Raw genomic sequence first — 10,290 nt, 5'->3', positions numbered from 1 at the left:
CCACAACCCAGCCCCCGCTCCCTGTGACTCGCCACACACTACTCCTCACTTCCCTCCATGACCCACACCCCCACACACACCCTCGCCCTCCCTCCCTCCGTGGGGATCCCAATTAGCCCTTGTGGGTGCAGGTAACACACTGGCCTGCACCTGCTGCACCTTTTGCCACCTGCTGCCCAGAAATGGCAGCACAGCCCTAGAGATGCTCGTGCCCAGGAAAGTGGAAGCCTGGGCCCTGGAGCTCTGAGTTGCAAGTAGGGTGACCAGATAGAAAGTGTGAAAAATTGGGACAGAGGGTGCAGGGTAATAGGCATCTGTGTAAGAAAAAGCCCCAACTATCAGGCCTGTCCCTATAAAATCGGGACAGCTGATGCACAGGTTCAGCGGGGAGGGGCGCTGTGACAGGCACTCCGGGGGCCTGCCTGCGGTCTGTGCACAGCACCAGGTTTGCAATGAGCCAGCGACAGGTGGTTGTGTTTCAGTTGCACCTTTTATTTCTGCCCCATTCCTGCCCAGTGTTTTTTGTTCCTATGATCACAAGTATTTACATGGTGCTGGGGCTAAGCCCCCCCACCAGCCAAGGGCCCAACCACTGCCCTGCTGCAGCCTGGGCCTGCGTGCTGCAGAACCTAGCCGGGGTTGGGAGGGGGGGGCGCAGCACTCGGGCATGCTGGGCTGACAGGAGGCAGCAGGAAAGGTACACACTCAAGTGTGATTACTGCACAGGAGCAGAGGGACAGCAGTTGAGACAAGACACAAAAGACACAGCAGGACTATTGCGATGCAGGGACAGGGCTCAGAGCGGGCACTAAGTTAACTGTGTACTGCTGCAGAGAAGCATGGGTGGCAGGGAGCCATCTGGCACTTCTGTGAGGATGCATCTCTTGGCTAGAGCCTGCGGCTTGGTGCTGCTAAACTGCAGAGAAATGACAATAGAGAACCCTTTGTACGCGTGTCCTGGAACTAGCCCCCCAAAGCTGCTTAGGGAAATCACAGGGTCACGGCCATTGCCCTGGGGTTGGCAGATGCTCCACGCGGGATTCCCTCTCATAAAATCAGGGACGTGTAGCCAACAGGAACTAGGCCGGTGTTGTTTCCATGGCAACAGCGGATCCAGTCCTCATCCACTGTGGCTAGGAGCTGCAGGATGTCCCCTCTACTGAAGCTCAGGTGATCGTCTCCAGCCCCGGTGTGGTCACACAGCGCCCGCACAACCCTGCACAACAAACAAGGGCTCAATTAGGGGCTAGACCCACGGGAGGAGGCCTGTAGGGCAGGGACATGGTTGAGGGTTGCCAATTTTGGTTGGATGTATTCCTGGAGATTTCCTCCCATGATAGCGTCTTTAATTAAAGATTAATCTTTAATTCCTGGAGACTCCAGGCCAATCCTGGAAGGTTGGCAACCCTATGCCAGGCTCTGATGGGGTTCCACAGAGGGATCGTGGCTGGCAATCCACAAGCCGGGATACATAAAGGGTGAGTAACCTGCAGTCCACAAGCCAAGAAAAAGGCTCCAACAAGACCGAGGTGACAGGTGCTGGCCCATGACCAGACCTTGTGGAGTGACCTGAGACACCCGATGCCCTGTCGTACTCGAGCCAGGATCCCAGAGAGGAAACGCCAGGGCCTTTAGTCCAGATGGCTCCCAAGGTCAATTAGAAAATTCAGTCAGGAATCTCCCTCACAAAGCCACTGTGCAGTTCAGAGAGCTGGAATAGAAGGGGACTGCAGGTTGGGATTGGGACACATCGACAGGGCAGCGCATGTGGAGGCAGCCCAGGGCTGGGCTAGCAGGGGCTGCGGACTTGAAGGACAGTGAGGAAGAAGAACACCGAACCTGGCACCAACCCAGTGCTTTTGGGAACTCAGAAATCCATCAAAGTCTTCAACCCACCCAGTCCCAAACACTGGAAGCCCCCCGGGCACCTGTGCAGCTGCGGCGAGTCAGACACTTTCTTCTCTTGCTGTTCCTGAGGCCAGGCCTTCTCAGAGGGCCCTCCCTTCAGAACCAGGGCAAGAACGTTCACACTGGGGGGCAGCCAGCTGGAAGGTCTCCTGCCAGAGAGCAGAGGGAGTCACCAGAAAGTCTGAGAAACACCTCGATGGGACAGACAAAGGCTCACAGATCTCCAAGGGCAACGAAGGAGGGACAAGATCCCCAGGTCCCCAAGTGTGGCCCCTCAACTAAAACACTGCAAGAAAGAGTCACATTTTCAAAGACTGTGTCCAAAATTTGGAATTCCCCCCCCATAACATTCCCGCCAGGTCCGGTATAAACCGTCCTGGACCCATGGGCGAAGCTGGGTGCAAGCGCCGGGGGCGAGAGGGAGAGGTGTTACTGACCCAACAGTATTGGGCATTTCTTCTCCTGCAGCAACATCCCAGGTGAGTTTGGAATTGGGCAGGTGATGCCAAAGGCTGAGCAAAAGGCCTGAATGTCTATCGGGGAAATGGACCAGAACCTGCTCCTCCACTGGGCCTCACACAGAGCAGCCCGCAGCCCCTCCCCTGGGGGGCAGGTACCATTAGATGCAATAGCACCCAAGAGCCTGTAACTGAGAAGCTGCTAACACCCCATGCTGCAGGCTGTTTGCTGGACACAGATGCGGGGCATGGGCCATGCCACTGCCCTGAAAAAGGAGGAAGCCCTGCAAGGACTCACCCTGCCCCGCCCCGCCCGGCACTGACCTGGACTTGGCTGCACTGGTGTCAGAGTAGGCGGGGAAGCCTCTGGCAGGCGGACACGTGGCCCCAAAGAGTCGGCCCAGCCAGATAGGGCAGATGGGGGAGCCGCCCACGTTCAGGTTGGGCGTGGCCAATGGGCTCCCATCAGGGGCCGGGTCCTTGGACGGGGGCAGGCATGGCTTGCTGGCAGAGGGCTCCAGTGGCTCAGTCTCCCTGGGGCCTGCGTATCCCTTGGTCCTGGCCTGCGGCGGCAGCTCTTCAGCATGAGGAGCCTCCAAGTTTCCTGCCTCGCTGGAGGATGTTGGACCTGGAGCCTCAGCACCACCTTCCCCAGCTCTGGGCTTGAGGAGCTGCAGGTCTGTGTCGCTGGCCCCCTCCCCTCCCCGAGCACCGAACTCATTCGCGGAAGCCTGGCCGGATCCGTGGGGAGGAGCAGCGAGGCTGGAGCTGGTGTCCCCTGCAGCCACCCGCAGTTTTGTCCAGCAGGCGAAGGGAAACCTTTCCTTCGTGGCCGTGGTGTAGACCTCGGAGGTCTGGCTTAACTGCTCCCACCAGCTGCCCCGCCTCTCTCCTGTGTCCTGTGGGACAGGCTGCTGGCGTTTCTCAGGCTCGGCAGGACACTCAGGTCCCAGAAGCGTCTGGGTGATCTGCTCCCCCCACTGCAGCACCTGCTGGAATGTCTGCTTCAGGGCGACGCCTGCCGGGATGCTGGGGGGTGATTTGATGACTGCTGCGCTGTACTGGGATCTAGCACTTTCCTCTGAGCCCACCAGGGCTGCCTTCCTGGGGCCATTGGTGGGCAGCTGGTGCTCTGGGCTAGCACCACTTTCAGCCCCCTCGGCCTGGTCACTAGGGTCCCGGCCCTGTGCGGGAGCAGCCACCAGGGCAGGGCCAAGAGGGTGGCTGTGGGGAGAGTCCGGCCTGTGGGGCAGGGGCCGCACATCCATGGGCAGGTGGTGATGCTCGAAGAGCAGGTCGAGGTGAAAGGTCAGCACAGAGAGGGGCTGGACGAGGAGCAACAGCTCATGGGCCAAGTGCGGGCAGGGGCCGTGGCTCAGGGAGAAGAAGGCCGTGGGCAGGTAGAAGACAGAGATGACATCTAAGAGACACAGGCAGGGTGAGATGGCACCACCCTACCCAGAGCCCTCCCATCCCACAGAACCAACGCACAGAAACCTCTCATCCTACCAAGACCCTCATCTCACAGAGCTCCCCCACGGAACCACTCTTCAGAGCCACCCCACGCCACTGAGCTCCCTCCCACATAACTAACCCCCAGACCCCCTCCACCTCACAGAACCACCCCACCAAGTCCCCCGCATCCCACTCCTCCACCCTGGGACACCAGCTTGTCTCTTCTGGGTCTGTCACTAGCAGCCTGTACAGGGGGAGAGTTTCCATCTGTACTTCAGCAACCAGGCTGCCCGGGATCCTCAGCTGAGGCATGGTGGTGGGAAAGGACTCCTGTGTCCCATTAAAGGAGCCCCAGATAGGCACTGCCCTGGGGGGCTCACAGAGCCCACTGCTCCCTACCTGAGCTCTTCTGCAGGTGGGAGAGCCACAGTTCCAGCTGCTTTATGCTGAATGAGACGGAAAAGGTCCAAGTTACAACTGTTCATAACGACAGACCCAGACTGGGCCGTGCCAACAGCACTAAACTGCCTGACTCGGGGGCCGCCCTAGCTGGAGCAGGCCCAGGAGTCCAGGGCCCACATCTGCTGACGTCTGCCTAGGGGCAGCAACATCCTAGTGCTCCTCCCACCCAGCTGGGTCTCTGGGTTCACTTGGATGAACACAAGGCTTACCAAGGGTCCAGCTCCTGGAGTGTGCAGGAGGCACAGGGGGATCCCCGTCTGAAGGTAGCAGACACGAGGGTGCCCCCAGCCAAGTTCTGCTCATTTGTGCCAGTGTCATACCAGAGCGAAGCTTCTGGCGCCATGGCGCCCTGAACCAGGCCTGAGACTGAACCTGGGTGCTTCATACAGCAGGAGCCAGCATCAGCTCCTCCCCCCATATGCCTGCACCCCAGCTCCTCTCCCCTGGGTTGAGGCGTCCCATCTCACCCTGAATAAGTCCCAGTGTTCAGCTGAGAACAAATGTAGGACCATAAAGATGAGTGAGGCCATGGCCATGAGTGTGAGCGAGCGAGAAAATGGCAGAAACTGAGAGACAGCACACACGGGAGCACCTGTGAGCAGGAGGGTGAGAGCAAGCACGAGAGAGTGCACACGCCCACACACGGGAGCACCCGTGAGCAGGTGGGTGAGAGCAAGCACGAGAGAGTGCACACGCCCACACACGGGAGCATCCGTGAGCAGGAGGGTGAGAGCAAGCACGAGAGAGTGCACACGCCCACACACGGGAGCACCTGTGAGCAGGAGGATGAGAGCAAGCACGAGTGTGCACACCCACGTGAAAGTAAGTCCAGCAGCTGCAGGCTGAGGCACGGAGAAGGGCTCCGAGACACCAGAACCACCCCCTTCCCAGGCCCAGCACTCCCCTGGCAGGGACCATCCTGCCTGGGGAGCCCAGCGGCTCTTCCAGTCTCTCCTAGGGAGGCAAAGCAGTGCCCAAGCCTGGTACTTACTTCAGAAGGCCAAGTATGAAGGCGTGGAACCTCTGCCTGCTGCTGCGGAGGTGAGCCAGCTGGGACACCTGCCAGTACAGCGAGTGCAGGGGCCGAGTGCCGGGGCCTGTAGAACACACAGCACAGAGCCACTCAGCAGCCGTCTCCCCTGAGTTTGGCTCCTCTCCCTCCCGGAAGCTTGGCGTGGAGTTGGGGGCCCTGCTCAGAGAGCAGCCAGCAGCCACAGCTGCATCAGGCCAATGAGAGGCGTTGGGGACATGGCCCCAGTCACCTGCATCCCAAAGTATTGGTGCGTTGGAGCTGGAGGCACCTGGCTGGCCCTTCCCACACACCCCCTGCGCTTTATCTCGCTATTCGACCAGGGGAACCGATGGTGTCTTCTGGGGCCAGACTAAGCCCCCTCCAGCAACATCCCCCCAACCTACCCTGCTTGACCGAGGCCTCCACCACGCTCCAGGGCGAGCTCCTCCTCTGGCCCATGATGATGTCCTTCTGGAAGGGCTTCAAGCCATCTGCCACCAGGGCATAGAGTGCCGGGCACAGGGTGTTGAGCAGCAGGTAGCTCACATCTGGGCTTAGCCAGCTGTCGCCCAGCTGTGTCTGGGTAAGGAGAGGTGCAGGTGATGGTTTGGAGTGGTGGGGAGACAGGAGTCGTGTCCCTCCCCAGAACAGGCAGGACAGGGATGGTGAGTTCCCTTTGCCTGGGACAGCCCGCCATGTTGCTTCCAGCTCCCGCCATTCGTGGCATATGAGACACAGGCCAGGGAACAGGGTGCCCACGATGCCCACATAGCCCCAGCCAGCCAGCCAGCAGGGAGGGGCCAAGACCAAGCTAATAGTCAAGGCAGCAGCTGAGCCTCATCCACCAGATCCACGGCCCAGGCCAGAGACCCCACCCCTACCCAGCGCTTTACCTTCTGCACCAGGCTCCTCGCCATGCTGAAGTGAGCAATGAGCTTCTCCACGGAGCCGCTGATGCCAACCAGCAGGGCTGGGACGGACAGAGAAGGGACAAGTCAGGCCTGTGCTGAGTCCCTACACCAGCTCCAACCACGTAACCCCACAAAAGCTGCATGTGAGCCCACGATAGGGTGACCAGACAGCAAGTGTGAAAAAGCGGGACAGGGGGTGGGGGTAATAGGACCCTATATAAGAAAAAGACCCAAAAATCGGGACTGTCCCTATAAAATCGGGACATCGGGTCACCGTAGCCCACGAAAATGGAAAGGGAGCCCTGAATAGCTAGGGCTGGACAGCATCACTTCATACACTGGTCCCTGCCACGCACCGCCCCCTGCTGGCTGGGGCAGGGATAGCGCCTGTCCCCTGCAATCTCCGCTGGACTGTACCCTGCAGCGCTGCCCCCTGCTGGCTGGGACAGAGACAGCGCCTGTCCCCTGCAATCTCTGATGGACTGTACCCTGCAGCACCGCCCCCTGCTGGCTAAGGCAGGGATAGCGCCTGTCCCCCGCAATCTCCGCTGGACTGTACCCTGCAGCGCCACCCCCTGCTGGCTGGGACAGAGACAGCACCTGTCCCCTGCAATCTCCGCTGGACTGTACCCTGCAGCGCCGCCCCCTGATGGCTAAGGCAGGGATAGTGCCTGTCCCCTGCAATCTCCGCTGGACTGTTCCCTGCAGCGCCACCCCCTGCTGGCTGGGGAGACAGCGCCTGTCCCCTGCAATCTCCGCTGGACTGTACCCTGCAGCGCCACCCCCTGCTGGCTGGGACAGAGACAGCGCCTGTCCCCCGCAATCTCCGCTGGACTGTACCCTGCAGCGCCACCCCCTGCTGGCTAAGGCAGGGATAGCGCCTGTCCCCTGCAATCTCCGCTGGACTGTACCCTGCAGCGCCGCCCCCTGCTGGCTGGGACAGAGACAGCGCCTGTCCCCTGCAATCTCTGCCGGACTGTTCTCTGCAGCACCACCCCCTGCTGGGTAAGGCAGGGATAGCGCCTGTCCCCTGCAATCTCCGCTGGACTGTACCCTGCAGCGCCGCCCCCTGCTGGCTGGGACACAGACAGCGCCTGTCCCCTGCAATCTCTGCCGGACTGTTCTCTGCAGCACCACCCCCTGCTGGGTAAGGCAGGGATAGCGCCTGTCCCCTGCAATCTCTGCTGGACTGTACCCTGCAGCGCTGACCCCTGCTGGCTAAGGCAGGGATAGCGCCTGTCCCCTGCAATTTCTGCTGGACTGTACCCTGCAGCGCCACCCCCTGCTGGCTAAGGCAGGGATAGCGCCTGTCCCCTGCAATCTCCGCTGGACTGTACCCTGCAGCGCTGCCCCCTGCTGGCTGGGACAGAGACAGCGCCTGTCCCCTGCAATCTCTGCCGGACTGTTCTCTGCAGCACCACCCCCTGCTGGGTAAGGCAGGGATAGCGCCTGTCCCCTGCAATCTCCGCTGGACTGTACCCTGCAGCGCCGCCCCCTGCTGGCTGGGACACAGACAGCGCCTGTCCCCTGCAATCTCTGCCGGACTGTTCTCTGCAGCACCACCCCCTGCTGGGTAAGGCAGGGATAGCGCCTGTCCCCTGCAATCTCTGCTGGACTGTACCCTGCAGCGCTGACCCCTGCTGGCTAAGGCAGGGATAGCGCCTGTCCCCTGCAATTTCTGCTGGACTGTACCCTGCAGCACCGCCCCCTGCTGGCTGGGACAGAGACAGCGCCTGTCTCCTGCAATCTCCGCTGGACTGTTCCCTGCAGCACCACCCCCTGCTGGCTGGGACAGGGATAGCGCCTGTCCCCTGCAATCTCTGCTGGACTGTTCCCTGCAGCACTACCCCCTGCTGGCTGGGACAGGGATAGCGCCTGTCCCCTGCAATCTCTGCTGGACTGTTCCCTGCAGCACCCCCGCTGGCTGGGACAGGGCTCGGCCCCTCTCCCCTGTGACATTCCCTCTCCATTCCCTACAGTGCCCCCTGTTGGCTGGGACAGGGATAGCGCCTGTCCCCTGCAATCTCTGCCGGACTGTTCCCTGCAGCACCACCCCCTGCTGGCTAAGGCAAGGAGCATCCCCTCTCCCCTGTGAACCTCCCCCATTCCCCACAGCAGCCCCTGCTGGCTGGGACAGGGATAGCGCCTGTCCCCTGCAATCTCTACCAGACTGTTCCCTGCAGCACCCCCGCTGGCTGGGACAGGGCTCGGCCCCTCTCCCCTGTGAAACTCTCTCCCCATTCCCTACAGTGCCCCCTGTTGGCTGGGACCGAATCGAGCCACAGAACCTGGGCCCCTTGGGGTGGCTCCAGCTGCTCCAGCCTCTGGGTAAGTCTACCCAGCCCTTGGCAGTGCGCCTCCCCCAGCTCCAACCCAAGCTGCAGCTTCCACACAGCTATTTTCAGAGCATTAGTGCCAGCCCTGCAATCCCAAGTCTGTCACCCTTGGTGGCAGGCTGACTGCTGAGGTCTGTGTAGATGCACCAGAGTTGCTGGGGAACCCAGGGCATTGCCATGGGAACCGTCATCTCTTTAGCAATTCTTCGGAGTCTAAGAATAAAGGTGCAATGGAAACTGGCAGTTACCATGACAACAAGCCAAAGATGCAAATGTTTGCTACAGAAGATTAAAGGTATTTGTAGAATCCAGGGCCACCCGCACCAGTCTACTCACCTGGGGCTCCAAGTTTTCAGGCTCAACAGCACCACCTGCTGGAAAAGACTGGGCGCATGATTCCCCAAAGACTAGTCTCCAGGAGCTCCCCACAGCCACAACTCCAGGTCACAAACAAGAATGCATCAGCCAAAAAAGGTACCAAGAGGGTGGGATGTTAGTCCATAAACCCCTAGCTCGCTAATCTCCCAGCCAAAAGGAGAGTGAAGCCTGCCGCTGGAAGGCCAAGTTAGACAAACTGAAACTGCAAATAAGGTACAAATTTGTAAGGGCAAGGCTGATTGCACAGGGCAACATCTCCTAGGGGCAGCGGGTTCTCTGGGATGCACCTGGAGCCTTTGGGTCAAAATTGGGGGTTTCTCAAAGATACGCTCTTGCTAACCCCCATTACTGGCTGGATGCAGGAATTGCTGAGTGGAATTATCTGTCCTGTCATGCAGGAGATTGGCTGAAGGAGCAGAATAAGAACCTAAGAACTGTCACACTGGGTCAGAACAGTGGTGCATCTAGGCCAGTATTGTGTCTCCAACAGTGACCAAAGCCAGAGTTTCATGGGGAGCACACTGAACAGGGCAATTCGACATATCCACCCATCTTCTCGCCTGGTTTCCAGTGGACAGAGGTTTAAGGTGGCCCTGAGCATGAGGCTGCATTTCTGGTCATCTTGGCTAATAGCCATTTGATGGATCTATCCTCCATGAACTTATCTAGTTCTTTGCAAAACCTCAGTTATACTTTTGGCGATCACAACATCCGTTGGCAATGAGTTCCACGGGTTAATTGTGCATTGTGTGAAAAGTACTTCCTCTTTTTGTATTAAACCTGCTGCCTATTAATTTCATTGGGTAACCCCTGTTTTTTGTGTTGTGAAAAAGGATAAATAATAGTTCTATAGTCATCTTTTTAAATGGCAGTCATGATTTTACAGACCACTATCATAGCCCCCCCTTCATCATCTCTTTTCCAAGCTGAACAGCCCTCTTCTTTTTAGTCTCTCTTACTCTGGAAGGTTCCATAGCCTTGATCATCTTTCTGCCCTTCTCTGAACCTTTACCAGGCCCACTACATTCTTTCTGAGCCTGGGCGACCAGATTGGGACACGGTGTTCAAAGTGCAGGTATGCCATGGGTTTATACAGTGGTATTATGATATTTTCTGTCCTATTTTCTATTAATTTCCTAATAGTTCCTTTGGGCTGTAGAGGCGTTTTTAAACTGAGGGCTGGGGAAAGCTGACAGGTCCAGAGGAGCACATGATTTGGACAAAGACATCCCTTAGGGGAGGATAAATAAATAAAAAATAATGATAATTGGAGATATACCAATCTCCTAGAACTGGAAGGGACCTTGAAAGGTCATCAAGTCCAGCCCCCTGCCTTCACTAACAGGACCAATTTTTGCCCCAGATCCCTA

At 58.6% G+C, this 10,290-nt stretch overlaps 1 protein-coding gene across 3 annotated transcripts in view; it reads right to left on the bottom strand.

Annotated features, from left to right (window-relative positions):
• Positions 1 to 471: 471 nt before the first annotated feature.
• Positions 472 to 10,290, bottom strand: part of RUSC1 (RUN and SH3 domain containing 1) — a 30,375-nt gene continuing 20,556 nt past the window's right edge. For 2 of the 3 annotated variants that reach the window (XM_050930040.1, XM_050930042.1), the window contains 7 exons: positions 6,189 to 6,265; positions 5,700 to 5,874; positions 5,275 to 5,380; positions 4,221 to 4,267; positions 2,691 to 3,786; positions 1,929 to 2,057; positions 472 to 1,216 (listed from right to left, as the gene is read on the bottom strand). In XM_050930040.1, coding sequence (XP_050785997.1) covers positions 1,048 to 1,216; positions 1,929 to 2,057; positions 2,691 to 3,786; positions 4,221 to 4,267; positions 5,275 to 5,380; positions 5,700 to 5,874; positions 6,189 to 6,265 — 1,799 coding nt within the window. In that variant the 3' untranslated portion in view covers positions 472 to 1,047. Of the gene's footprint in view, positions 1,217 to 1,896; positions 2,058 to 2,690; positions 3,787 to 4,220; positions 4,268 to 5,274; positions 5,381 to 5,699; positions 5,875 to 6,188; positions 6,266 to 10,290 lie in introns of all 3 variants that reach the window. The other variant, XM_050930041.1, reaches the window with a different exon arrangement.

Source organism: Gopherus flavomarginatus, chromosome 20 (genome assembly GCF_025201925.1).
Source record: "Gopherus flavomarginatus isolate rGopFla2 chromosome 20, rGopFla2.mat.asm, whole genome shotgun sequence".
In the NCBI taxonomy this organism is placed as follows: Eukaryota; Metazoa; Chordata; order Testudines; family Testudinidae; genus Gopherus; species Gopherus flavomarginatus.
The sequence above is the reverse complement of the archived record's forward strand: the minus strand, read 5'-3'. Positions and strand labels throughout refer to the sequence as shown.